This window comes from Gopherus evgoodei, unplaced genomic scaffold (assembly GCF_007399415.2).
Source record: "Gopherus evgoodei ecotype Sinaloan lineage unplaced genomic scaffold, rGopEvg1_v1.p scaffold_32_arrow_ctg1, whole genome shotgun sequence".
Lineage (NCBI taxonomy): Eukaryota > Metazoa > Chordata > Testudines > Testudinidae > Gopherus > Gopherus evgoodei.
In genome coordinates, this window is record NW_022059994.1 from 6811773 (window position 1) to 6839223 (window position 27451).

Sequence of the window (27451 nt, forward strand, 5' to 3'; positions counted from 1 at the left end):
CCCCAGGCCCAGCGCTGAGTCACCCCAGCCTGGCAGAGACGGGACGAGGGAAAGTGGCCTGCAGGGTGCACCAGCGACCCAGCCAGCCCAGCCCCACAGCTAGGGGCCAGGGGGGCTGGCTGGAGTCTTGCCTCTTTCCCCCTAAACCCCACATCCTCCCCACCAGGACACTCTCCCCCGCCCCCTTTGGGGTCCGAATGCCCCGGTGCTGGAGGGGGGTGAAGGGCGAGTCAGACACGGTGCCCCACATTAAGGGAGGATAAAAGCCCACCTGCTGCTAGTGGTGGTGGAGCACCCCCCACGGCGCAGCCCCCACCCCCAAACACCCCAAGGAAGACCTGAGCTTTTCTAAATCGGCAAAATAGTTTAATATCTCCAAAAAAAAAAATAGAGCGGGCAGGGGGAAATCAGAGAGCAGTGGGGTTGGGGATTAAGCCGGCCGTGGGGCAGCCCCCCAGCGGGGGGGAGGGGCTGCGGGGTCCATCTGTCTCAGATCATCCTCTGGAAAGTTTCCATCGCCTCCGTCACCTTCTGCAGCTCGGTCTGGCTCTGCTGCAGCTGCGGGGGACACGCGGCCGGGGGTGAGGGGGGGACACGCGGCCGGGCCCCCTCCAGCACAGCACCTTCCCCAGCTTCCCTGCTCAACCCCCCCCATAACACAGCATCCCTTGCTCCCGAGTCCCCCCAACAACCCCTGCCTGGCCCCGCACATCGCAGCACCCCCTTGTCCCCCTGCACAGCATCTCCTCCCTAGCCCCCCAGAACAGCCCCCCACTTGCAGCACCCCCTAGAGCCTCGAGAAGGAATGTGCCTTCCTGACCCCAGCAGGGGGGCTGCCCTGAAGCATGAGGGTGGGAGCCCCCTGCTGGGGGGACAGCTGGGTACCTTGGTAGCGTCAGACTCCTGGACCTTGGGGGGCACCTTGGTGCCATAATCGGGGGTCTCCATCCGCTCCCGCAGCCGGTCGATCTGCTTCTGCAGCTCACCCTGCTTCCCAGACAGCTTGGTGATCTCCTTCTCCGCGTCGATCAGACCCTGGGGGGTGCAGAGCCCTGCCCGTCAGCCGCACGGATGCTGGGGTCCTACTTGCTGGGGAGAGGCCCCCGCAGGACCACCCGGGGTCCCGCTCACTGGGGAGAGCCCCCCACAGGGCCACCCGGACGCCGGGGTCCCGCTCGCTGGGGAGTCCCTCACAGGGCCATCGCGGACCCTACTCGCTGGCTGCGGTTCTGTGGGGAGAGCCCCCCTGCAGGGCCGTCCTGGACCCTGATCAATGGGAAGAGTCCCCCGCAGGGCCACCCGGATGCCTGGGTCCTGCCTGCTGGCTTCAGCCATCTAGGGGAGAACCCCCTCTCCCCCGGACACCTAGGTCCAATCCCCAGCCCAGTCTCCAGCCCCCTAGGGTTGAGAGCCCTGTGCTGCCGGCCCGGACGCCTGGGTCCCAGGCCCTGGCTCCTCTCACCTTGAGCAGCAGGTGGACGGTGCACTTGTCGGAGGCGACGGCCACGGCGCAGCCAGTGGGGGGGGCCTCGCCCGGGCCCAGCACCCGCACCAGGCCGGAGGAGGAGAGGCTGCGGATGTAGGCAGAGCAGCGGCTGGCGGCGTCGGCCGCACCCGAGTCCAGGCACTGTAGAAAACCTGGAGAGGGGGAGGGGGGCGACAGGAGAAAGGTCAGGGGGTGCTGGGAGAGAGGTCAGAGATCACGGGGTTTGGGGGGGCAGATCCCCCCCCAGGCGGATACCCACAGTCTGCTCTGGTCCGGGTGAGGCTGTAGTCGGCCCGCAGGGAGCGCACGGCGCGGACGATGCCCAGCGAGAACTCGACCGAGCCCTCCAGCCCCCCGTCCCGCCAGCAGAACTGGAGCGGAGAGGAGAAGAGAGGAGAGGGTTAACGGTGCCCCTCACTCCCGCCCCGCAGCCCCAGTGTCCCTGCCGCCCCGCAGTGCCCCTCACTCCCAACCCGCAGCCCCTGCTAGCCCAGCCCCCCCCACCCCACAGCCCTTGTCCCAGTAGCCCCTGGGTCCCCGCCCCACAGGTGCCCCTCACTCCCGCCCGGCCACCCCTTGGTGTCCCCTCCCATGCCCCGTGGGTGCCCCTCACTCCCGCCCGGCCACCCCTTGGTGTCCCCTCCCGTGCCCTGTGGGTGCCCCTCACTCCCGCCCGGCCGCCCCGGGTGTCCCCTCCCATGCCCCGTGGGTGCCCCTCACTCCCGCCCGGCCGCCCCGGGTGTCCCCTCCCATGCCCCGTGGGTGCCCCTCACTCCTGCTCGGCCGCCCCTGGGTGTCACCCCCCCGCCCCGCTGGTGCCCCTCACTCCCGCCCGGCCGGTTACCTGTTCGGGGCTGGGGTAGGGGGTGACGCAGATGCTGAGGGGCGCCTGGGGGGCGCGGCGGGGCAGGCGCTGGAAAAGCTCCTCGCTGACGAAGGGCATGAAGGGGGAGAGGAGCCGCAGGCCGGCGTCCAGGCAGGTGTAGAGGGTGCAGCGGGCGGCCACCACGGCAGCCGCCTCCCCCTCGGCGAACACGGGCTTCAGGCACTCCTGGGGGGAGGTGGCAGGTCAGCGCCAGCGCCCCCGGGGGGGACAGGCCCCGTCTCCTAGAGCCTCCCCAGTCCCTGCCCTGGGGCTGGGACCTGGTGTCCCTGGGGGGAACTCCCCCCCCAGCCAGCCACGAGCCGGCGTCCGGGGGGGAGGGGGGGGAAGGCCCATGCCCCATTCCCTGCCCCTCCCCCCAGCCAGCCACGAGCCGGCGTCCCTGGGGGGGTGGGAAGCCCCATGCCCCATTCCCTGCCCCTCCCCCCAGCCAGCCATGAGCCGGCATCCCTGGGGGGGTGGGAAGCCCCATGCACAATTCCCTGCCCCTCCCCCCAGCCAGCCACGAGCCGGCATCCCTGGGGGGGTGGGAAGCCCCATGCCCCATTCCCTGCCCCTCCCCCCAGCCAGCCACGAGCCGGCATCCCTGGGGGGGTGGGAAGCCCCATGCTCCATTCCCTGCCCCTCCCCCCAGCCAGCCACGAGCCGGCATCCCTGGGGGGGAAGCCCCATGCCCCATCTCCCCTGCCTCACACCCCCAGCCAGCCACGAGCCGGCATCCCTGGGGGGGAAGCCCCATGCACCATCTCCTCTGCCTCACACCCCCAGCCAGCCCTGTGCCCAGGGGCCAGCCCCACCCCTCCCGAGGGCCCCCCTTACCAGGTAGACGTCGCAGAGCTCGTAGAGCCAGAAGTTGTAGATGGCCGTGGTGACGCCCGGGAAGTCGTAGGCCCGGAAGCCGGCGTCGCTCAGCTCCACGGCCAGGCTGAGCCGGCTCAGGATCCAGCGATCGATCAGGCTCTCGGCGCCGCTGGGCTACAGCCGGGGACGAGACGCTGCTGAGCGGGGAGGGCTGGTGCTGCAGGCAGCGGGGGGCGCCGGGCTGTGGGGCCTCGGCAGGGGGCGCAGGGAGGTGCTGGGCTGTGGGGCCTCGGCAGGGGGCACCAGGTGGGGGACAAGAGGGGGTGCCGGGCCGCAGACTCAGCAGGGGGCCCTGGGCCATGGGCTCAGCAGGGGGCCCCAGGCGGGGACATAACGGGGCACCGGGCCGCAGGTCCCTCTCACCTCCGGTCCGGGCGGGGGCTGGAACTCAGCCCCCAGGCTGCGGACGGCGAATTTGGTGGCGTTCCAGAGCTTGTTGCAGAAGTGCCGGTAGCCCAGGATGCGGTTCACGTCCAGGTTGATGTCACGGCCTGGCGGGCGAGGCAAGGGGGGGGGGGACACAAAGTGGGAATTTGAGTCGTGTTTTCAGGAGGCCGATGTGTGCCTCAGTTTCCCTGGGGCTCAGCATGGGAAGAGCTAAGAAGCCAGGGCAAGGCAGGGCCTGGCGGGGTTCAGATCTCTGGGGTGGTGCAAATAGGCCACTATAGGGCGAGCTGAAACAGACCCACGGCAATGGGTGGCCGGCCCCCAGCCGTCGACATGGGGCAGAGCCAGGCCGCAAGCTGGAGAACGAAAGGGGCAGGTGACTGGGGGCAGGACGGTGCTGCAGGGAGAGACACCGGTGCCCACAGACAGAGAGACGGAGCCAGAGACAACGAGGGAATTTTCTGTTGTGTTTATGGCACACAGGTGTGCCTCAGTCTCCCTGTGTAGGTTGCACGGCTCCCCCAGGGGTGCCAAAGGGTCCTGGAGTAGTACAGAAGGGGCTAGCTGGGGGCAAACTTAGCCCAGATCAGCCGAGGGGCTGGGGACCTGGGAGGGCAGCCAGGGCTGGGAGCAGGGGGGCCGGGCCAGCCAAGGGGTCCCTCCCTGGCCCCACGGCAGGACTCTCAGGGGAAGCCAGGAACTCACCCTGGGAGGTGTACGCGCAGAGGGCGAAGCGCAAGGCGTCCGTGCCGCACTCTGGGATCCCAGCAGGGTAATCGCTTTTCTAGAAGGATGGAAAGAGGGGGATCAACTCCCAGCCAACGCCATTGTCCCCCCATCACTGCCCCCCACATTCAGCCCCACGGGCTCCCCGCTTTCCCCCCAAGCCCCTCACCTGGCCCTGCCTGGCCCGCTCCACCTCGGCCGGCTCCAGGTTGCTCTCCAGGAGCTGCGCATGCAAACCCTGCAGAGGGAGAATGGATACAGCTAAGGACGGCGCCAACCGGGGACATGGGCCCAGGCTGCCGAGAGCCTGAGTATTGCCTGGAGAGCCGCACACCATCCCAGGAATCACCACGGGTTGTTCACTCTGAAACCTACTGATGGACAGCTTCCAGCTAACCCCGCTGTAGGCACAGACGGGAAGCCCCCTGCCGATCCAGGCGGCTGTTGGGCTACATGGCAGGGCAAGGGCTTCGGTTACATCTGGGAGGATGGGTTAGGGGGGCCAGATGTCCCCCCCCCAGCGGTTACCTCCAGCGTGATACCGCTGATCACATCCAGCGGGTCGATGACATTGCCTAACGACTTGCTCATTTTCCTGCCGTGGGCGTCGCGGACAACGGCATGAAGGTAAACCTGAAACACAGCCAGGTTGGGGGGGGGAGGGTGTCAGGGTCACCCCGAGGCCCCCAGGCGGGGTTGGGGGGGGCTCCGTACTGGCGGGGGGGGCACCGTGCCCCGCTCTCACCTCGCGGAAGGGCAGCTTGCCCGTCAGCTTCAGCCCCAGCATGACCATGCGGGCCACCCAGAAGAAGAGGATGTCGTGGCCCGTCTCCAGCAGGGTCCCCGGGTAGAAAACCTGCAGGTCTTCACTCTGCCGGGACAGACAGATGGTGACGCGACCGAGCTGGACACCTGGGTCCCATTCCCCAGCCCCAGCCGCATCCCCAGCCCCACTGCGGTGAGCCCCTGTGCTGCCTTCCCATCTCCCATCCCTCCCGAGGGGTGAGCGCCCTGGATGCCTGGGTCCCATTCTCCAGCCCGGTCTCCACCAACCCACACAGCTAGGTGTGGTGCCCTGTGCTGCTGACCTGGACGCCTGGGTCCCATTTCCCCCAGCCCCTCCCAGGGGTGAGCACCCAGCACCCCTGTCCCAGATGCCTGGGTCCCCCTCCCCGCATCGCAGACTCACGGCGTTGGGCCAGCCGAAGATGGAGAATGGGAAGAGGCCGGAGGAGAACCAGGTGTCCAGGACGTCGTCGTCTGAGAACAAGAGCGATGGAGAGACGGACAGACATTAGTACAGGAGCCCATGGCACGCGCCAGGCGACCGGAAGGGGGCGCTGTTGTAAAAGCAGCGCCCCCCACACCCGACCTGCAGCCCCAGGACCCCCCCGCCATACCTTGCCGCAGCGAGATCTTGTCCGGGGTCACCCCAAAGGCCTTAGCCGCTTTGTCCTTGGCCTCCTCTTCGCTTCGCCCGCTCACCCAGTATCGGCCGTCCATGTCCTGGGAGGGGAGTTACCAGACATCAGACCCAGGGCCCATCGACCCCGGCGTCCCACCCCTCCCGGCTCAGACCCCTGGCCCACCGACCCCAGCGTCCTACCCCTCCTGGCTCAGCTCAGACTCCTGGGCCCATCGACCCCGGCATCCTGCCCCTCCTGGCTCAGATCCAGGGCTCTATCTGGCTCGGTTTCCTCCATTACATAATCATGTTGCAGTGAGTTCCACAGGTTAACATGAATCAAAGCTGAATTCCCTTGTGTCAGTTTGTTTCCTTCTGCTGCCTCCACAATACTGCCCCACACCTACGGTTTTGGGGTGGGCACTGACATAAATTTGTTCCCGTCCCCAAATACTTCCTGGGGTTTCTGTCCCCCCCTCACCTCTCCTGGGGGCACCGAGGGGTCGTCCACGGTGACAAAATAGGCCGGGACGCGGTGGCCCCACCACAGCTGCCGGGAGATGCACCAGTCCCTGGGGGAGAAAATGCCTCAGATGTCACCTGGGATATTACTGCCTCCTTGTGGCAGGGCAGGGTGGATAAAAGATCTACTACCGCTGCTGTACCACAGCCAGGGAGGCAGGGCCTGCAGGGGGGAAGGGAGGCAGGCAGCAGGTTCCAGCTGCGCCAATGCGGAGAGGTGTGTGAAGCAGGTGGATAAAAGCCCTATTATCGTGGCTGCAGCGGAGGGAGCGCTCCCGGAGCCTCACCTGATGTTGTCCATCCACTGGAACCAGGTCTTGCAGTGGAAGGGGGGCAGGATGCGCAGCTCCCCACGGCGCACGGCATCGGCCGCCCCCCGGGCCAGCCCCTCGCAGCGCACGTACCACTGCGGCTTCAGCAGCGGCTCCACCACGTCCTTCGAGCGGCTGGGGGGTGACAAACAGTCCCTGTGTCCTTCCGCCAGCCCTATCGCTCCCCTCATGGGGCAGCCGTCCGGTGCCCCCCATAGCTTTTATTTTTATTTGAACTAGAACTGGAAGGGACCTTGAAAGGCCATCGAGTCCAGCCCCCTGCCTTCGCTAGCAGGACCAAGGACTGATTTTGCCCCAGATTCCTAAGTAGCCCCCTCAAGGATTGAACTCTCAACTCCTTCTTTCTGCACACGTATCCCTCCGCCACCGAGAGCCGCCCTCACCTCTCCTTCAGATACCCGGCCCCCCACATCCTTCCTGATGCACAGATATCCCTCCGCCCTTTGCACCCCGACTCCCTGTATCCTGCCACACCCCGGCCCCCTACACCAACAGCCCACCCCTCAAAAGTCCCCCACTGGCCAATCAGCCCCCCCTTCACAGATACCCCTCCGCCTCCCTTAGCGAGCGCTGCTCTAACCCCTGCCCCCCTATGAGGATATCCCTCCGCCCCATCAAAGAGTCCCCCTCACCTGCACACCGGGACTACCATGGGGTTGTCCTTCACTTCCTTGAACAGTCCCTTCTGCTTCAGGGCCTCCAGCACAGCCCCCCGGGCCTCGAACCGCTTCATACCCTGCATTGGGGGAAGCAAGGAGGGTCAGATCCCTGGGGCCCATCCAGCCTGGTATCCTACTTCTCCCACCACAGATCAGACTGCACACCAGGGCCTGTTCAGCCTCATATTATCCCACCTCTGCCACCACGGATCAGAGCCCTGGGGCCCGCCCAATCAAGTATCCCACTACTGCCACCACAGATCAGAGCCCTGGGGCCTGTCCAACAGAGCATCCCACTACTCCCACCACGGATCAGAGCCCTGGGGACCGCCCAACCCAGTATCCCACTACTGCCAGCACAAATCAGACCCCACACCGGGGCCCATCCAGTCTAGTATCTCCTGCCCTAGATCAGACCTAAGAATTCCCCAGCCCCAGTTTGATGCCCCACTGCTGACACCACCGATCCAAGCCCTGGGCCCATCCAGCACAGTATCCACCCCCCAGCCCGCTGGTCCCTCCCATACCAGGAAGGGGGGAGGTACATTGATGAGGCACCCGCTGTCGTCGATGATGGTGACGTAGTCCAGGCCATGGCGCTGCCCCACCTCATAGTCGTTGTGGTCGTGGGCCGGGGTGATCTTCACCGCACCTGGGGGCGGTGGGGGGAGCAGGTGTCAGACAAGCCTTGTGATTCACTGCAGCCTTGGGGCCCCTCCCCTTTCACCCCCAGCCTCACTCCACTCCCCAGGCATTGACCTCACCAAGACCCCACCCACAACCCTGGGACCTGGCCCTGGCCCTGTATTCACTCCATGCCCCATAGCCCCTCCCATGATTCTGGGCCCCACCCCAAGTCACTCCACCCCCCTTCACTTCCCTTGGCTGGGCCCCTCCTGTGTTTCACATCACACCTCCCTAGGCCCCACCCCCATTCACTAGGTCCTGGCCCCATTGGCTCCTTTGTCAGGTCCCGCCCCCACTCCATTAGGCCCCTCCTCTCCTCCCTTTTCCCTCTTAGGCCCCGCCTCTGCCCTAGGCCCCGCCCCCACGTACCAGTCCCGAAGCCCATGTCCACGAAGTCGTCGCAGACGATGGGCATGCGCCGCCCGGTGAAGGGGTGCAGGACATGCTTCCCATGGAGATGCTGGAACGGGGAGCAGACGAGGGGGTCACTTGGGGGACCCCAAAACCAGACACCCCCGGGGTCACTCAGCAAGCCCCTCCCTCCCCAGCTCACACGCTCCCCACCCACGGCAGGCACCTGGTAGCGGGGGTCCTGCGGATGCACCGCCACGGCCGCGTCCCCCAGCATGGTCTCCACCCGCGTCGTCGCCACGACAACCTCCTCGTCTGTGGGGAGAGTGTCAAATGGTGAGACTCCCCCCAAGTAAGCCCCACCCCCACCCCGGATCAGAACCGGCGCCTCCTACAGGGGACAGGTCCCATTCCCTGCCCCACCGGATCAGAACCGGTGCCCCCTACAGGAGACAGGCCCCGTGCCCCATTCCCTGCCCCTCCCCGACCTGGATCAGAACCGGTGCCCCCTACAGGAGACAGGCCCCGTGCCCCATTCCCTGTCCACCTCTGCCCAGGATCAGAACCGGCGCCCCCTACAGGGGACAGGACCCGTGCCCCATTCCCTGTCCACCTCTGCCCAGGATCAGAACCGGCGTCCCCTACAGGGGACAGGACCCGTGCCCCATTCCCTGCCCCTCCCCGACCTGGATCAGAACTGGTGCCCCCTACAGGAGACAGGCCCCATGCCCCATTCCCTGTCCACCTCTGCCCAGGATCAGAACCGGCGCCCCCTACAGGGGACAGGACCCGTGCCCCATTCCCTGCCCAGGATCAAAACCGGCGCTCCCTACAGGGGACAGGCCCTGTGCTCCTTTCCCTGCCCCCCTAAGCCAGGCAGTCCCCACCCTGGGGCCAAATCGGAGGGAAAAGGCCCCATGTCCTGTTCCCTGCCCCATCCCCCTCCCTGGCCCTACCTGAGTCCTCGAGCTTGTAGGCGAATGACACCAGCACCCCAAATTCCACCTTGTCCTTGTACCCGGGGACGGGCAGGAGGGTCCGGCCGGACAGCTCCTTCTTATCCACCTGGGAGGGGGGAAGCCGAGACGTCACCAACCCTCCCGCAAGCCCCTCTAGCTGGACCACCCCGCTCCCAGCTCCAGGTCCCCTCACACACACCTCAATGTCGGAGATGGCAGAGTGCAGGGTGCAGGACCAGTTGACCAGGCGTTTGCTGCGGTAAATCACCCCCTCCTCGTGCAGCCGGATGAAGGCTTCCTGCACAGCGTAGGACAGTTTCTGCGGAGGAGCAAGAGGAGAGGTGAGATCCCTGCCCCCTGCCGGAGAGACGTCAGACCACACATCCCCGTGTCTTGCACCCCGCACTGCCACCCAGGGAGGGAGATTCTCCTACGTGTGGAGCAAGTTCCCACGGGGCCGGCTCTGACCCACATCGCCCCAGTGTGACCTCTGACTGCCCCAGGGATGGGAATCATGGGATGTTCCTCACGTTGGAGGTGGGGGGCACGCCACTGCACACGGCAGAACTGGGGAAAGGGGAGGGGGGTGATAGGAGCTGCATGGACCCACCTCTGGGGCCAGATGGGAGCCGGCACCCCCTAGAGGGGACAGGTCCCTGCCCCATTCCCCACCCCCCGAGCCAGCCAGTTCCCACCCTGGGGCCGGATGGGAGCCGGCGCCCCCTAAAGAGGACAGGTCCCACGGCGCATGGCAGAGCGTACCGGATCCATCGTGAAGCAGGCTCTATCCCAGTCCATGGACGATCCGAGCTTCCTGAGCTGATGGTAGATCCTGTCGCCCTTCCTGTGGGGAGACGGAGGAGAATCAGGGCGGCGCTAGGGTGTGCTGTGCTGCAAGGGGCTCTCCCCTGGCAGCCGAGGCAGCGATAGGGGGCTGTGCTCTGGGGTGGGGACACCCCGATCCCGGCACTCACTCGTTCTTCCATTTCCAGACCTCGCGGACGAACGCCTCCCGGCCCAGGTCGTGCCGCGTCTGTCCCCGCTCCCGCCACAGCTTCTTCTCCACCACCACCTGCGTGGCGATGCCGGCGTGGTCACAGCCCGGGTTCCACAGCGTCGTCTCGCCGCGCATCCGGTGCCTGCCGGGATGTCACAGCCAGGGTGAGGGGCACCAGCAGGGCTGCGGGGAGCCCTGGGGGCTGCGGGTCGGGAGTGAGGGGCACCAGCAGGGCTGCGGGGAGCTCAGGGGCTGTGGGGTGGGCGTGGGGGGCGTCTCACCAGCGGGTCAGGGCGTCCTGGATGGCGTTGGTGAGCGCGTGGCCCAGGTGCAGCGAGCCGGTGACGTTGGGGGGTGGGATGCACATCATGAAGAGCCCTTTGGGGTTCGGCTCCGAGACGCACTGCCGCTGGGGGAAGCAGGGGGAGAATCAGACTGTGTGTCAGAACTCCCGTACTGCCCGCCCGGAGGGTGAGTCCCTGAGAGCACACGAGGCTGAGATTTGGGAGGCCAAGGCTGGTTTTGGTTCGGCGGCACCCAAAATAGCCCCACACCTGGGTCAGCGCCCCCTGCTGGAGGGGACCAGCCCTGTCCTGGGTATCTTATCCCTCCTTCTGCTCCCACGCACAGGGGCAATTCCTGTTATCTGAGGGCCACTCAATTCCAGCCTTGGGCCCCCGCCCAGCCCCCACTCACCCCATACTCGGGTTTGAAGAAGCCCTGGCTTTCCCACCACGGGTACCAGGCCGCCTCCACGTACTGCGGGCTGTAGGCGTCGGGCATGGGGCCAGTCACGTCTGCAGGGGAAGGAGAGAGAGGCCTGAGCAGGAATCCCCCAGGGTCCTGATCCGCACCCCCCCATGTACATCAGAGCAGTGATTGGAGATGAACAGGCAAACGTCGTTAACCAGCCAGTCATCGGTCAGCCACCGTCGCCAGCCAGCCCGGCTCCAGAGCCCGAGATGTTCAGCATGAGCTGTCAGTCCGGCTGTTCGTCTGTTTGGCCATCCTCAACAACCCATGCCTCCAACAACACAGCCATCCATCCACCCAATAACCCCCCTGCAAACCAACTACCCCCCAATCCATCCCAACCATCCAACCACCAACCAGCCCCTCAACAACCCACCTGCCCCCCAAACAACCCATCCATGCCCCAAACCAGCAACCCCCCCCAGCAACCCAACTATCCATCCATCAACACTATCAATCCACCCAACAACTCCCCCAAACCATCTACCACACCCCCGCCTCGAATCAGGCCGAACAGCCAAGATCTCCAAGCCATTCGCTCGCCGACGAGCCGGCTGGGCCCCGTGAGGCCCCCGGGCGAAGGAGCCATCTCCCCAGCCCAGAGCCGGAGCCTGGTTCTGAAAACCGCGCGACACCCCCCATCCAGCACCCCCTCCACGTCTGAACCCAAAAGGGAATTTTTGACCGATCAGCTGCTCGGCCAGTCACCCCGCACCCACCACCATCACCCGCCCATCACCCAGCCCTAACCAACCAGTGACCATAACCAGCCACCATAGCCAATCAACTCTCCATGACCACCAACCAATCAGTTGGCCAGAGCCGGCTGCTTTAGCCAATCACCAGCCATCACACCCAACCACCTACCCACTATTGACAACCAATCGCCAGTGACCAGACATCAGTCGCGTCCAACCAGTCACTCATCAGCAATCAAGCAGATCCCAACCTCTACCTAACTAGCCGCCATCAGCCAATCCCCAACTGCCACCAAGCCACACCCCTATGACACCAATTGGGGTGGGGCAGAGGGGAGCTCCGCCTCCACTGCTGGCTCCGCCTCCCGCTGCTGGCAGCATCCCTCAACCCCACCAGCTGAGACCAGCAGCAACCTCCCTTTTGCTGGGGGGGGGGCCCTGATGCTGAGCAGCCCCCCCCAATCACAGGCCGAATGCCCCCCCCTAGTACCTTTCTTCTCCCCCAGGCGCGTGGGGGTGTCGTAGGTCAGAACCCCGGGGTCTTTCTTCTCTTTCTTCTCAGCTTTTGCTTTCTTCTGGCTCCCGCGGAAACGAGAGAAGAAAAGAGAAAGGACGTGTAATGCTGCCCTTCGCCACGGGGGGTGCTGTGCTGCAGGGAGCGAGGTGGGGGGCAGCAGGAGGCGCCAGCATGTTCACTGCAGAACCCTTGTACTTCTCCCACCAAAGAGTTGGGGTGGGAACCCCAGCGTCCTGGCCAGGCCCCAACTCGGCTGACTCGATTGAGCCCTCGCTAAAACGCAGCCTGTAATTTCAAAACAGCTACAGGGTCCCCTGTCCTCTTCCAAACTCTTGTGCGGCGTTCCACACAGCTGTTCCCCAGCTGCCCCACCCCAGAGCTGGCTGCATCTCAGCACCGGGCAGGCCATCCCCAGGCAGAGTTCCATGCAGCTGTTCCCCAGCTACCCTGCCCCAGAGCTGGCTGCATCTCAGCACCGGACAGGCCATCCCAGGCAACGTTCCACGCAGCTGTTCCCCAACCGCCTGCTCCAGAGCTGGCTGCATTTCAGGAACGGGCAGGCCATCCTCAGGTGTTTCACGCAGCTGTTCCCCAGCCACCCCACCCCACCCCAGAGTTGGATGCATCTCAGCACAGGCCATCCTCAGGCAGCATTCCACGCAGCTGTTCCTCAGCCGCCCCATCCCAGAGCTGGCCGCATTTCCCTCACCTCCCCCTGCTGCTGTTGGCTTTTCTCCTTCTTCTGCTGGAATTTCTCCAGCTTCTCTTTCTTCTTCGCCTCTTTCTTCAGCTGAGAGGCGCTCTTGACCGGGGCCTCCCCAGGGCCAGGGGCTGACCCTGCTGCTGGTCCCATCTCTGCAGGCACCACAGGCTCTGGGGTGTGGGAAAAAATCAGGCTAGATTGGACCCATGAGCCTATCTAGCACAGTATCCCATGGCTACCACCATGAACCTCACCTGTGGGTCAAGCCAGCCAGGTATCCCCCCCCATTCCCACGGACACCCAGATCACATCAGTGAGCCCAGCCTCCAGATCAGATCAATGGGCTCATCCAAGCCGGTACCCCCATCCCAGTCCTGCCCCCAATCAGACCCATAGGCCCATCCAGGCTGGTATCTCGCCCCCACCACCATGAATCTGAGCCCTGGGTCAATCCAGCAGCAGGGAGTTCCACAGGCCACTGCGAAGCCAACGCAGCAGGGGCATTGCAGGCGAAGGAGGCTTGAAAGGGGGTGCTCTGGGCGGGTGTTGGGGGGGTCACTTACCCTGCGTCTTCGGTTTGGGGGCATCACCCCCACGCGCCTGTTCACACAGCTTCACTGGCCCCAGCACGGCCTGAAACTGGGGCTGGTTGACGCAAGTCAGGAACCAGCGCGTGACGTTGGGGTAAACAGCCCGGCTCGGGGGATCCAGCACCTGGGGAAAGACCACGAGAGATTGGGGGAGGGGGAAACCATTATTGGTATGGGGGGCATGGGAGATACCATTATTGAAACGGGGGCGGGAGAGAGGAAAATTAGGAGATACCAATATTATTCCAGGGTGGAGAAGTGAAAAGAAATCCTTAGAAAGGGGGAGAGGGAAGATACCATTAATGGAGAAGGGGGCAATATCAGGAAAAACCATTATTGGAATTGAGCGGGGAGAAGATACCATAACTCAAACTCAGGAGGGGAGGGGAATATCAGGCAATACCATCACTGGAATTGAGGGGGGAGATTATACCACTATTGAAATTGGAAAAGGGAGACACTACTATTGACAATAAAGGTGGTGGGGTGGACACAAGATGAGTTCCCAACCAAAACTGACCTTCCAGTCCCACACACAGACTGTGCCAAGTCCCCCCCACCCCCACGATGTTCTAATGGACACCCCACCTGCTCCCCAGTGTGTGGGGGAGAGGGTGGGGGTATCTTGCCTTCTCAGTCCCCCCCCGCCACATTTCCTATCTTTCCCTCAGTGCACCCCCCACCTCCACCCAGCAGCTGGGAGAATGGGTCGTGGAGGGCGGAGCCACAGGGGAGCTGGGGCACCCACATATTTGTAAGGCAGCAGCAGGGCACAGGCCACGGTCACGTCCGCCAGCGTTACAGCCTCAGCCGCCAGGTACGTGCGCAGCTTCAGGTGCCCGTCCAGCACGGCCAGCGCCAGGTGCAGCTCAGCCACCGCCCGCTCCACCACCTGAGAAGGCAGAGAGAGACACGCCAGGGTAATGCAACAGACACAGGACCCAGGAGTCCTGGCTTCTCCCCCCCTTGCTCTAACCACTAGACCCCACTCCCCTCCCTGAGAACCCAGGAGTCCGGGCTCTGCCCACCCCCCCAACCACTAGACCCTGCTCCCCTCCCGGAGAACCCAGGAGTCCTAGTTCTCCCCCCACCCTCTAACAACTAGACCCCGCTCCCCTCCCTGAGAACCCAGGAGTCCGGGCGATCTCACCTGCTTGCTCTGCTCCACCAGACCCAGGGCAGAGAAGGCGGCTGCGCACGCGGCAGGGGCAATCTCCCCTTCAGCGTAGCTCACCCACTGCTGCACCAGCGCGCACCCCGCTGGCCCCTGCCCCCTCAGCCGCTCCGGGCACAGGAGATGAGCCACGGCGGCCGGGCCCGAGACCCAGACCCCCGGCCGGCTCTCCAATGCTGGCAGCTTGGGCAGGGGGCACGAGGCAGGGGGCTGCAGGAGAAGCCCCTGCTCCGGCAGCTCCACCACCTCAGGCAGCGTGGGGGCATAGTGGGCTGCGATCAGCACCCGGTGGTTCTGGAAATTTTCCGGGTGCGGGGAGAGGTACAGGGTGGGCATGGCGAGGGCTGAAGACAGACCTGGGGACGGAGAGACAGAGTTGGTGAGCCAAGGGGCTTTTCCCCTGCAAGTGGCACCAGTTCCCATCTGCCCCAGGGCAGGGACTGGCTGGCTCAGGGGGGCAGAGAAAGGGGCAGGGGCCTGTCCCCTCTAGGGGGCGCTAGCTCCCATCTGACCCCAGGGCAGGGACTGGCTGGCTCAGAGGGGCAGGGAAAGGGGCAGGGGCCTGTCCCCTTTGGGGGGTGCCAGCTCCCACCCAGCCCCAGGGCGAGGACTGGCTGGCTCAGGGGGGCAGGGAACAGGGCAGGGACCTGTCCCCTCTGGGGGGCACCAGCTCCCATCTGGCCCCAAGGCAGGGACTGGCTGGCTCAGGGGGGCAGGGAATGGGGCAGTTACCTGTCTCCTCTAGGGGGCACCAGCTCCCATCCGGCCCCAGGACGGGGACTGGCTGGCTCAGGGGGGCAGGGAACAGGGCAGGGACTTGTCCCCTTTGGGGGGCACCAGCTCCCATCCAGCCCCAGAGCAAGGACTGGCTGGCTCAGGGGGGCAGGGAACAGGGCAGGGACTTGTCCCCTTTGGGGGGCACCAGCTCCCATCCAGCCCCAGGACGGGGACTGGCTGGCTCAGGGGGGCAGGGAATGGGGCAGGGGCCTGTCCCCTCTAGGGGGCACTGGCTCCAACCTGGCCCCAGTGCTCGGCCCTGACACCAGCTGGGCTGATGCAATCCCAGCGCCTGGACCCGCCTCCGAGAATCCTCCCCCTGGGGCGGGGCAGGGCCAAGGGAGCTGTCACGGGGGGGGGGGGGCGATCCAAGCAACCCCCCCCAGCCCCAGCCAATGGCCCTAGGTACCCAGCCACATCACCACCCCCCAGTCACAGGATGGACCACAGGCAGCTCAGAGGGAGGCAGACGGGGGTATGAACTGGGGACGGGAAGGTGCAACTGAGGGGATCATTTGGGGAGGCAGGAGGGGCTGGAGAGAGAAGGGGTGTTAGGCCAGGGAGGTGGAGGGCTAGGAGGTGTCCGGGCTGGGTGCTGTGTGGCGGGGGCGAGGACAGAGCAGATGTGGGGTAGGGGAGGTGCAGGGTGTGTTTGGGGCGGGAGGGCTAGGACAGGGAGATGCAGGGCTGGCAGATCTATGGGGCAGGGGATGTCAGGACTGGTCGGCTGTGGGGCAGGAGATAGTGTCGGGGACTGTGGGGATTAGGACAGGGAGGTGGGGGGCTGGGAGATCTGTGGGGCAGGGGGTGTCAGGGCTGGTCGGCTGTGGGGCAGGAGGTAGTGTGGGGATTAGGACAGGGAGGTGGGGGGCTGGGAGATCTGTGGGGCAGAAGGTGTCAGGCTGTGGGGCAGGAAGTAGTGGGGGGGCTGTGGGGATTAGGACAGGGAGGTGCGGGACTGGCAGATCTATGGGGCAGGGGGTGTCAGGGCTGGTCGGCTGTGGGGCAGGAGGTAGTGGGGGGCTGTGGGGATTAGAACAGGGAAGTGGGGGCTGGGAGATCTGTGGGGCAGGGGGTGTCGGTGCTGGGGGGCAGGAGGTAGTGGGGGGGCTGTGGGGATTAGGACAGGGAGGTGGGGGCTGGGAGATCTGTGGGACAGGGGGTAGGGGGGGCTGTGGGGATTAGAACAGGGAGGTGGGGGCTGCGAGATCTGTGGGGCAGGAGGTAGGGGGGCTGTGGGGATTAGAACAGGGAGGTGGGGGCTGGGAGATCTATGGGGCAGGGGGTGTCGGTGCTGGGGGGCGGGGTTCTATGGGGCGGACGCTCCAGCCTCCCGCGGTACCTGCACTCCCGGCAGCTGCTCCCGGCCCCACGTGTCTCCGCCTTTGGCTGATCCCGCCTGCAGGACCCGCCCCGGGCTGCCCGCGGCGCCGCCTGATCCCAGCGACCCCCGCGCCACCTGCCCCCCGGCCCCCGGCCCGCGCTGCCCAAGTCTGCCCGAGACCCCGGGGACGCCCCCAGCCCCACGCCGCACTAGCTCAGCCGAGGGGCGGGCTATTTCTGGTCAGGCACCTGCCGAGCCAGCCCCAGCTGGGGTCCTCGGCCTCTCGACCGACAATTGACGAACCATAGAGCGCTATGGGCCGGTGCAGAGAGAGGCCGAGCCACGCTCCCTACAGCAGGAAAAGGCCATAGAGAGGGATAGCGCTGGCGATCTCCCCTGGTGGCGGGAGTGAGTCACTTCAGCTCAGTGTATCGTGCCTGGCGCTATAGGGCAGGGATTGGGGGTGACCAGTGGGGTGGGGAGGAGAAATGGGGGCTGGGGCAGGAGATCCAGCCCAGCATGGGGAGAGAAATTTCTATTGAACCTCAGAGGGCGCTGGAAACCCACCAGCCCCCACTCCCCTCCCAGAGCAGAAGAGGACCCAGGCGTCCTGCGTCCCACCCACAGACAAAGAGCCGGGGACGCAGAGGGGCCAAAAAACCTTCTGTATTGAGCCTGGTGACTAGAAAACAAGATCAGAACCACTCCCCATTCACAGCTCTCGGGGCTCCCCTGCTGGGGGGATACCGGGGGGGGGGGTCAGGCTGTGGCATGGCCCCCTGCTGGCGGGACGGGCCCTCAGCCCACAGGGTACCTTGCTGTCCCCCTGCTGGGGGGATGGGCTCTCAGGCCATGGGGCGTCCCCTGCGGCCTCCCTGCTGGTGGGACAGGCTCTCAGGCCACGGGGTTCCCCTGCTGGGGGGATGCGGGAGGGGGTGTCAGGCCGTGGTCCTCAGGCCACGGGGTTCCCCTGCTGCCCCCCTGCTGGAGGGATGGGCTCTCAGGCCACGGGGTTCCCCTGCTGCCCCCCTGCTAGGGGGATAGGCTCTCAGGCTGTGGGGCATCCCCTGCTAGGCCCCTGCTAGTGGGACAGGGCTCTCAGCTGCAGGGCACCCCCTGGTGGCAGGATGGGGCTTTCAGCCTACAGGACACCCCTTGCTGGCCCCCTGCTCACAGGATGGGCTGTCAGACAATGGGGCACCCCCCGGTGGCCCCCTGCCCGCAGGATGGGGCTCTCAGGCCGCAGGGCGCCCCCTTTTGGTGGGATGGGGCTCTCAGACTGCAGGGTTCCCCCTGGTGGCCCCGTGCTGGCAGGACGGGGCTCTCAGGCCGCAGGGTGCCCCTTGGTGGCCCTCTGCTGGTGTGACGGGGCTCTCAGGCCATGGGGCGCCCCCTGCTGGTGGGATGGGGCTCTCAGGCTGCAGGGCACCCCCTGGTGGTCCCCTGCTCGCAGGACGGGGCTCTCAGGCCGCAGGACACCCCCTGCTGGTGGGATGGGGCTCTCAGGCTGCAGGGCGCCCCCTGGTGGTGGGACAGGGCTCTCAGGCCACAGGGTGCCCCCTGTTGGTGGGATGGGGTTCTCAGGCTGCAGGGCGCCCCCTGGTGGTCCCCTGCTGGCGGGACGGTGCTCTCAGGCCGCAGGGCACCCCCTGTTGGTGGGATGGGGCTCTCAGACTGCAGGGTTACCCCTGGTGGCCCCGTGCTGGCGGGACGGGGCTCTCAGACTGCAGGGTGCCCCCTGGTGGCCCCGTGCTGGCAGGATGGGGCTCTCAGGCCACAGGGTGCCCCCTGGTGGCCCCGTGCTGGCAGGACGGGCCTCTCAGACCGCAGGGTGCCCCCTGGTGGCCCCCTGCTGGTGCGACGGGGCTCTCAGGCCATGGGGCGCCCCCTGGTGGTGAGATGGGGCTCTCAGGCTGCAGGGCGCCCCCGGTGGCCCCCTGCTGGTGGGACAGGGCTCTCAGGCCATGGGGCGCCCCCTGTTGGTGGGACAGGGCTCTCAGGCTGCAGGGCGCCCCCTGGTGGTGGGACAGGGCTCTCAGGCTGCAGGGCGCCCCCTGGTGGTCCCCTGCTGGCGGGATGGGGCTCTCAGGCAGCCCAGCTTGTTGCGCAGTGAGTTCTTGATGACGGCAGCACTGCTAGGCTGGAACTGGGACTGACCCACAGCATAGGCTGCGGGGGGGGGAAGAGAAAAGAGGGGTGAATGGCAGCAGGATCCCCCCCCACAGAATACCCTTATGATGGACCAGTCTATTATAACCTCTCCTCGGGCCAAATTATTGCCTTCCCTTTCTGGGCTGCACCATTACCTCACCCCCCCAGGCCATACCACCATTAACGCTCCCAGGCTGTACCATCACCTTGCACCCCTAGGCCGTGCCATCATTAACCCTCCAGGTGGTATCACTGCCTAGCCCAATATGAGCCATACCATCACTGCGACCTCCCCCACCCAGGCCATACCATTGCCTGACACACACTGCTGGGCCATACCATCATCCTGCCCTAGGCCACTCCATCATTGCCTCCCTCAGGCCATACTACTGCCTGACCCCACCCACTGGGGCCATACCATTGCCTGACCCTGATCCCTGGGCCATATCATCATTACCCTGCCCAGTCTGCAATACTGCCTGCCCCCCCGGGCTGTACCATCATTGCCCCTCCCAGTCCATACTATTGCCTGTCCCCGCCTCCCAGGGCCATACCATTGCCTGACCCTGATCCCTGGGCCATATCATCATTACCCTGTCCAGTCTGTAATACTGCCTGCTCTCCCCAGGCTGTACCATCATTGCCTCTCCCAGTCCATACTACTACCTGTCCCCGCCCCCTCAGACCATAGCATCATTACCCTGCCCAGTCCGCAATACTGCCTTCCCCCCCAGGCTGTACCATCATTGCCCCTCCCAATCCATACTATTGCCTGTCCCCGCCTCCCAGGGCCATACCATTGCCTGACCGCCCCGGACTCACCCACGATGGCGCTGACGACGGGGGGGCTGAGGCGGCGCAGCCCGTTCTCCCCGGACAGGTTGCTCCGTGCCTGCTCCTGGCGGGAGAAGAAGACGTCGAGCAGGAGCCGGGCCAGGGCCGTCTGGCTGCGGGCACTGGAGCGGGCCAGGGCCAGCTGGGCGGGGTAGAGGAACACGCCCCCTCCCGGCACCAGCTCCTGCATCTGGGGGGCGGGGAGGGGGGCACAGAGGAAAGTGGGGTGGGGGCAGTAGGGGGCGTGGGGAGAGGAGGGGCAGTAGGGGGAGCAGGCAGGGGCCAGGAGTGGGAATGGAAGGAGGAGGGGGAGGAGACACTGTTATAATAGGGACCCCTGCCCTCTCAAAATCCCCCAACCCACTCCCCGTCCCCCAGCTCACCCCATATTTCCGAGGTAGTGCAGGGTCCTCATAGAGCCCAGGCTCCGGCCGCACGGACTCACTCTCTGTCTCCCTGGGCGGCTCCACATCGCCCCCTGCAGGGAACGGAGACGGGAGTGACCACTTGCTCCCACGCTACTTCCTGAGAACCCAGGCGTCCGGGCTCCCAACCCTGTCCCCCTGCTCTGACCCACAAGATCCCACCCTCGTCCCGGAGGACCCAGGCGTCCGGGCTCCCAACCCCGTCCCCCTGCTCTGACCCACAAGAACCCACAAGATCCCACCCTCGTCCCAGAGGACCCAGGCATCCAGGCTCCCAGCCCACCCCCCTGCTCTGACCCACAAGATCCCAAGCTTTTCCCAGAGGACCCAGCCATCCGGGCTCCCAACCCCGTCCCCCTGCTCTGACCCACAAGAACCCACAAGATCCCACCCTCGTCCCAGAGGACCCAGGCATCCAGGCTCCCAGCCCCGTCCCCCTGCTCTGACCCACAAGAACCCACAAGATCCCACCCTCGTCCCAGAGGACCCAGGCATCCTGGCTCCCAGCCCACCCCCCTGCTCTGACCCACAAGATCCCAAGCTTTTCCCAGAGGACCCAGGCATCCGGGCTCCCAACCCCGTCCCCCTGCTCTGACCCACAAGATCCCACCCTCGTCCCTGAGGACCCAGGCGTCCGGGCTCACCGAGTTTCTGGGCCAGCACAGCGTTCTGAGCCTCCACCTTGGCGTATCGGTCCCTCAGCGCCTCCAGCTCTTGCCGCATCCTCTCGCACTCAGGCCTGGTGCAGGGCTCGGTGAGCCCCGCCCGGATGCCTGGGTCCGCAGGGCCAGGGGAGCAAGGAACCCCGCAGCCAGAGCTGTCCACGTGGGGGCGGTCGGGGGAGGAGGATTGCCAGGTTTCCGAAGATGAGGTGCTCTGGGGGGTCGCCCAGCCCTCTTCCTCAGACACTTGGGTCCCTTCAGGGTCGAGCACCGAGGTGGTGACGTCATCGGCGTTGCCTCCTGGAATGAGACAAGAAACCTTCACTGAATCAGACTTCTTGGTCTCTAGGGGAAGGGGACCCAGGCGTCCGGGACAGCAGCGCAGCGCTCACCCTAGGGGGCTGGAGACCGGGATGGGGTATGGGACCCAGGCGTTCGGGACAGCAGCGCCGCGCTCACCCTAGGGGGCTGGAGACCGGGATGGGGTATGGGACCCAGGCGTTCGGGACAGCAGCGCAGCGCTCACCCTAGGGGGCTGGAGACCGGGATGGGGTATGGGACCCAGGCGTTCGGGACAGCAGCGCAGCGCTCACCCTAGGGGGCTGGAGACCGGGATGGGGTATGGGACCCAGGCGTCCGGGACAGCAGCGCAGCCCTCACCCTAGGGGGCTGGAGACCGGGATGGGGTATGGGACCCAGGCGTCCGGGACAGCAGCGCAGCGCTCACCCTAGGGGGCTGGAGACCGGGATGGGGTATGGGACCCAGGCGTCCGGGACAGCAGCGCAGCGCTCACCCTAGGGGGCTGGAGACCGGGATGGGGTATGGGACCCAGGCGTCCGGGACAGCAGCGCCGCGCTCACCCTAGGGGGCTGGAGACCGGGATGGGGTATGGGACCCAGGCGTCCGGGACAGCAGCGCAGCGCTCACCCTAGGGGGCTGGAGACCGGGATGGGGTATGGGACCCAGGCGTCCGGGACAGCAGCGCAGCGCTCACCCTAGGGGGCTGGAGACCGGGATGGGGTATGGGACCCAGGCGTCCGGGACAGCAGCGCAGCGCTCACCCTAGGGGGCTGGAGACCGGGATGGGGTATGGGACCCAGGCGTCCGGGGACAGCAGCGCAGCGCTCACCCTAGGGGGCTGGAGACCGGGATGGGGTATGGGACCCAGGCGTCCGGGACAGCAGCGCAGCGCTCACCCTAGGGGGCTGGAGACCGGGATGGGGTATGGGACCCAGGCGTCCGGGACAGCAGCGCAGCGCTCACCCTAGGGGGCTGGAGACCGGGATGGGGTATGGGACCCAGTCGTCCGGGACAGCAGCGCAGCGCTCACCCTAGGGGGCTGGAGACCGGGATGGGGTATGGGACCCAGGCGTCCGGGACAGCAGCGCAGCCCTCACCCTAGGGGGCTGGAGACCGGGATGGGGTATGGGAACCAGGCGTTCGGGACAGCAGTGCCGCGCTCACTCTAGGGGGCTGGAGACCGGGATGGGGTATGGGACCCAGGCGTTCGGGACAGCAGCGCAGCGCTCACCCTAGGGGGCTGGAGACCGGGATGGGGTATGGGACCCAGGCGTTCGGGACAGCAGCGCCGCGCTCACCCTAGGGGGCTGGAGACCGGGATGGGGTATGGGACCCAGGCATCCGGGACAGCAGCGCAGCGCTCACCCTAGGGGGCTGGAGACCGGGATGGGGTATGGGACCCAGGCGTTCGGGACAGCAGTGCCGCGTTCACCCTAGGGGGCTGGAGACCGGGATGGGGTATGGGACCCAGGCGTCCGGGACAGCAGCGCAGCGCTCACCCTAGGGGGCTGGAGACCGGGATGGGGTATGGGACCCAGGCATCCGGGACAGCAGCGCCGCGCTCACCCTAGGGGGCTGGAGACCGGGATGGGGTATGGGACCCAGGCATCCGGGACAGCAGCGCAGCGCTCACCCTAGGGGGCTGGAGACCGGGATGGGGTATGGGACCCAGGCGTTCAGGACAGCAGCGCAGCGCTCACCCTAGGGGGCGTGAGACCGGGATGGGGTATGGGACCCGGGCGTTCGGGACAGCAGCGCAGCGCTCACCCTAGGGGGCTGGAGACCGGGATGGGGTATGGGACCCAGGCATCCGGGACAGCAGCGCAGCGCTCACCCTAGGGGGCTGGAGACCGGGATGGGGTATGGGACCCAGGCGTCCGGGACAGCAGCGCAGCGCTCACCCTAGGGGGCTGGAGACCGGGATGGGGTATGGGACCCAGGCATCCGGGACAGCAGTGCCGCGCTCACCCTAGGGGGCTGGAGACCGGGATGGGGTATGGGACCCAGGTATTCGGGACAGCAGTGCCGCGCTCACCCTAGGGGGCTGGAGACCGGGATGGGGTATGGGACCCAGGCGTTCGGGACAGCAGTGCCGCGCTCACCCTAGGGGGCTGGAGACCGGGATGGGGTATGGGACCCAGGCGTTCGGGACAGCAGTGCCGCGCTCACCCTAGGGGGCTGGAGACCGGGATGGGGTATGGGACCCAGGCGTTCGGGACAGCAGTGCCGCGCTCACCCTAGGGGGCTGGAGACCTGGATGGGGTATGGGACCCAGGCGTCCGGGACAGCAGTGCCGCGCTCACCCCTAGGATGCTGGAGTATGGGACCCCCGGTGTCTGGCACGGGGCAGCACCCACCTGTGCTGTGTTTCCTTCTCTCGGGGGGCACTCTGTCCTGTCTCCATGTCGCCACCCAGCGGTGGGGGGGGCCCCGCAGCATCCCAGCCCCCCAGCTCCTCCTGGGACAGTCCCCGGCCCGGACCTGGATCCACTTCAACTCCTGCCTGTCCCCTGTGGGGAGAGAAGAAAGGATGGAGGGACGGACGGAGGGTTCTGGGGGGGAGGGATGGAGGGACAGACAGAGAGGTGGGGAGGGAGGGATGGAGAGGTGTGGGGGGTACGACACAGGGGTGCAGGGTGGACCAAGGGAGGGACGGACAGAGAGGTGTGGGGGGATGGACAGGAGGTGCAGGGGGATGGACGGAGAAGTGTGGGGGGACGGACAGGGAGTGCAGGGGGGGACAAGGTGTGGGGGGATGGACGGAGGGAGGAAGGGACAGACGGAGAAGTGGGATGGGGATGGAGGGAGGGAGGGAGGGACAGATTAGTGGGGCGGGGACGGATGGAAGGAGGGAGGGACAGATGGGGGAAGGACGGAGGGAGGGACAGACGGAGAGGTGGGGGGACGGACGGAGAAGTGGGGGGGATGGACAGGGTGGGGAGGATGGACGGAGGGAGAGGTGTGGGGGGATGGACAGGGTGTGGGGGGACAGATGGAGGGAGGAAGAGGTGTGGGGGAGACAGACGGAGAAGTGAGGGAGATGGACAGGGTGGGGAGGGACGGAGGGAGGGAGGGAGAGGTGTGGGGGGGGTGGAGAAGTGGGGGGGATGGACAGGGTGTAGGGGGACAGATGGAGGGAGGGAGAGGTGTGGGGGGGACAGATGGAGAAGTGGGGGGGGATGGACAGGGTGTGGGGGGACGGATGGAGGGAGGGAGGTGGGGGGGACGGACGGAGAGAGGTGGGGGGATGGACAGGGTGGGGAGGGACGGATGGAGGGAGGGAGAGGTGTGGGGGGGGGACGGACGGAGCAGTGGGGGGATGGACAGGGTGTGGGGGGACGGATGGAGGGAGGGAGGTGGGGGGACGGACGGAGAAAGTGGGGGGATGGACAGGGTGTGGGGGGGACAGATTGAGGGAGGGAGGGTGGGGGGGACGGAACGGAGAAGTGGGGGGATTGGAACTAGGGTGTGGGGGGACGGATGGAGGGAGGGAGGTGGGGGGGACGGACGGAGAAGTGGGGGGGATGGACAGGGTGTGGGGGGACGGATGGAGGGAGGGAGGGTGTGGGGGGACGGACGGAGAAGCGGGGGGGATGGACAGGGTGTGGGGGGACGGAGGGAGGTGGGGGGACGGACGGAGAAGTGGGGGGATGGACAGGGTGCGGGGGGGTGGGAGACGGGCACGAAGAAGTTGGGGGATGGACAGGGTGCGGGGGTGGACGGATGATGGGAGGGAGGGGTTGTGGAGGGGAACGGACGGAAGAAGTGGGGGTATGGACAGGGTGTGGGGGGGGGAAAGGATGGAGGGATCTGGGACCGGGTGCTGGGGGGGACGGCCGGAAGAAGCGGGGGGTGGAGGGTGGACAGGGTTTGGGGTACGGATGGAGGGTATGGACAGGGTTGCGGGGGGGGGACAGATGGAGGGAGGAGAGGTGTGGGGGTGGGATGGAGGATGGAGAAGTGGGGGGGATGGACAGGGGTGGGGGGTGCCGGATGTGATATGTGGGGAGGGAGGGGTTGGGGTACGGACGAGAAGCGGGGGGGATGGACAGGGTGTGGGGGCGGAGGTGGGAGGGAGGGGGGGGGGACGGACGGAGATGGGGGAATGGACAGGGTGTGGGGGGACGGATGGAGGAAGGGAAGGTGGGGGGGACGGACGGAGAAGTGGGGGGGATGGACAGGGTGTGGGGGGGACGGATGGAGGGAGGGAGAGGTGTGGGGGGGACGGACGGAGAAGTGGGGGGATGGACAGGGTGTGGGGGGACGGAGGGAGGGAGGGAGAGGTGTGGGGGGGACGGACGGAGAAGTGGGGGGATGGACAGGGTGTGGGGGGGACGGATGGAGGGAGGGAGGGGTGGGGGGGGACGGACGGAGAAGTGGGGGGATGGACAGGGTGGGGAGGGACGGATGGAGGGAGGGAGAGGTGTGGGGGGGGACAGATGGAGAAGTGGGGGGATGGACAGGGTGGGGAGGGATGGATGGAGGGAGGGAGAGGTGTGGGGGGGACGGACGGAGCAGTGGGGGGATGGACAGGGTGTGGGGGGACGGATGGAGGGAGGGAGGTGGGGGGACGGACGGAGAAGTGGGGGGATGGACAGGGTGTGGGGGGACGGATGGAGGGAGGGAGGTGGGGGGGACGGACGGAGAAGTGGGGGGATGGACGGTGTGGGGGGACGGATGGAGGGAGGGAGGTGGGGGGGACGGACGGAGGGAGTGGGGGGGATGGACAGGGTGTGGGGGACGGATGGAGGGAGGGAGGGGTGTGGGGGGACGGACGGAGAAGCGGGGGGGATGGACAGGGTGTGGGGGGGACGGAGGGAGGGAGGGAGGGGGGGACGGACGGAGAAGTGGGGGGATGGACAGGGTGGGGGGGGGGGACGGACGGAGAAGTGGGGGGGTGGACAGGGTGCGGGGGGACGGATGGAGGGAGGGAGAGGTGTGGGGGGGGCGGACGGAAGAAGTGGGGGGAGGACAGGGTGTGGGGGGACGGATGGAGGAAGGGAGGAGGTGGGGGGGGACGGACGGAGAAGTGGGGGGGGATGGACAGGGTGTGGGGGGACGGTGGAGGGAGGGAGCGTGTTGGGGGGGGGACGGAGAAGTGGGGGGTGGAAAGGGTGTGGGGGGACGGATGGAGGGAGGGAGAGTGGGGGGGACGGACGGAGAAGTGGGGGATGGACAGGGTGTGGGGGACGGATGGAAGGGAGGGAGGGTGGGGGGGGGACGGACGGAGAAGTGGGGGGGATGGACAGGGTGTGGGGGGACGGATGGAGGGAGGGAGGTGGGGGGGACGGACGGAGAAGTGGGGGGGATGGACAGGGTGTGGGGGGACGGATGGAGGGAGGGAGGGGTGTGGGGGGGGACGGACGGAGACGTGGGGGGATGGACAGGGTGGGGGGGGACGGATGGAGGGAGGGAGGGGTGGGGGGGGACGGACGGAGAAGCGGGGGGGATGGACAGGGTGTGGGGGGACGGAGGGAGGGAGGGAGGGGTATGGGGGGGACGGATGGAGAAGGGGGGGATGGACAGGGTGTGGGGGGGACGGATGGAGGGAGGAGAGGTGTGGGGGGGGACGGACGGGAGAGGTGGGGGGATGGACAGGGTGTGGGGGGGACGGACGGATGGAGGGAGGGGTGTGGGGGACGGACGGAGAAGCGGGGGGGATGGACAGGGTGTGGGGGGACGGACGGAGCAGTGGGGGGATGGACAGGGTGGGGGGACGGATGGACGGAGGGAGAGGTGGGAGGGACGGACGGAGAAGCGGGGGGGATGGACAGGGTGGGGAGGGACGGAGGGAGGGAGGGAGAGGTGTGGGGGGGATGGAGAAGTGGGGGGGATGGACAGGGTGGGGGGGACGGATGGAGGGAGGGAGAGGTGGGAGGGACGGACGGAGCAGTGGGGGCAGGGGTGGAGGGGGTGTGTCCGGAGCAGGGGGGCGCTCGCTCACCGCTGAGGGCCAGGATGCAGGGCGGGCCGGTTCAGCCCCTTGAAGAGGGGCACCGGGCCTCCACCTTGGCCCGGCCGGTAGTGGGTGGGGTCCCGGCGCGGCTCGCTCACCGCCCCCAGCTCGATGATGCTGGAGAAGCCTTCGTCCAGCCAGTCCACCAGGGCCAGGTGCGCCGACATGGAGAGCGCCCTGGGGAGAGATGGGGTGAGCCCCCCACACCCTCTGCCTGGCCCCCCAAGCCTCCTGAACCCCCCGCCCTGGCACCCCCTGGGGAGAGATGGGGTGAGCCCCCCGCACCCTTTGCCTGGCCCCCCAAGCCTCCTGAACCCCCCGCCCTGGCACC

At 66.8% G+C, this 27451-nt stretch overlaps 2 protein-coding genes across 3 annotated transcripts; both read right to left on the minus strand.

Annotated features, from left to right (window-relative positions):
- Positions 1 to 350: 350 nt before the first annotated feature.
- Positions 351 to 16866, minus strand: LOC115640964 (valine--tRNA ligase-like). 2 transcript variants are annotated; one of them, XM_030544022.1, is made up of 31 exons: positions 16810 to 16866; positions 14667 to 15046; positions 14265 to 14408; positions 13490 to 13640; positions 12933 to 13096; positions 12197 to 12281; positions 10952 to 11052; positions 10537 to 10664; positions 10233 to 10397; positions 10021 to 10102; positions 9458 to 9577; positions 9256 to 9364; positions 8526 to 8614; positions 8318 to 8408; positions 7789 to 7913; positions 7235 to 7338; positions 6558 to 6716; positions 6230 to 6320; positions 5744 to 5849; positions 5533 to 5603; positions 5089 to 5214; positions 4872 to 4976; positions 4513 to 4581; positions 4323 to 4401; positions 3594 to 3721; positions 3189 to 3344; positions 2331 to 2537; positions 1746 to 1857; positions 1463 to 1638; positions 886 to 1035; positions 351 to 558 (listed from the first exon to the last, which is right to left on the minus strand). In XM_030544022.1, the coding sequence occupies exons 2-31, from the start codon at positions 15024 to 15026 to the stop codon at positions 490 to 492; spliced, it is 3822 nt and encodes a 1273-aa protein (XP_030399882.1). In that variant the 5' UTR covers positions 15027 to 15046; positions 16810 to 16866; the 3' UTR covers positions 351 to 489. The 2 variants fall into 2 exon arrangements, with proteins under 2 accessions (XP_030399882.1, XP_030399883.1); XM_030544023.1 differs by lacking the exon at positions 16810 to 16866 and adding an exon at positions 15423 to 15457.
- Positions 16867 to 17006: 140 nt separating this feature from the next.
- On the minus strand, positions 17007 to 27115 carry LOC115640960. Its single transcript, XM_030544016.1, has 6 exons — positions 27109 to 27115; positions 23522 to 23674; positions 20846 to 21163; positions 20160 to 20254; positions 19765 to 19966; positions 17007 to 18960 (listed from the first exon to the last, which is right to left on the minus strand). Exons 2-6 carry the CDS (start codon positions 23601 to 23603, stop codon positions 18827 to 18829), a joined length of 831 nt encoding a protein of 276 aa, XP_030399876.1. The 5' UTR covers positions 23604 to 23674; positions 27109 to 27115; the 3' UTR covers positions 17007 to 18826.
- Positions 27116 to 27451: the final 336 nt, after the last annotated feature.

Coding starts and splice junctions, on each gene's coding strand:
- LOC115640964 (XM_030544022.1), bottom strand. CDS start 15,026: ATGCCCACCCTGTACCTCTCCCCGCACCCGGAAAATTTCCAGAACCAC. Junction 3,722..4,322: donor CTGCGCGTACACCTCCCAGG/GTGAGTTCCTGG, acceptor CTCGCCCGCCAG/GCCGTGACATCAACCTGGAC. Junction 1,036..1,462: donor CCGTCCACCTGCTGCTCAAG/GTGAGAGGAGCC, acceptor TGCACCCCCCAG/GGTCTGATCGACGCGGAGAA.
- LOC115640960 (XM_030544016.1), bottom strand. CDS start 23,603: ATGCTGCGGGGCCCCCCCCACCGCTGGGTGGCGACATGGAGACAGGAC. Junction 21,164..23,521: donor GAGAAGGAAACACAGCACAG/GTGGGTGCTGCC, acceptor GTCTCATTCCAG/GAGGCAACGCCGATGACGTC. Junction 20,255..20,845: donor TGTGCTGGCCCAGAAACTCG/GTGAGCCCGGAC, acceptor CGTTCCCTGCAG/GGGGCGATGTGGAGCCGCCC.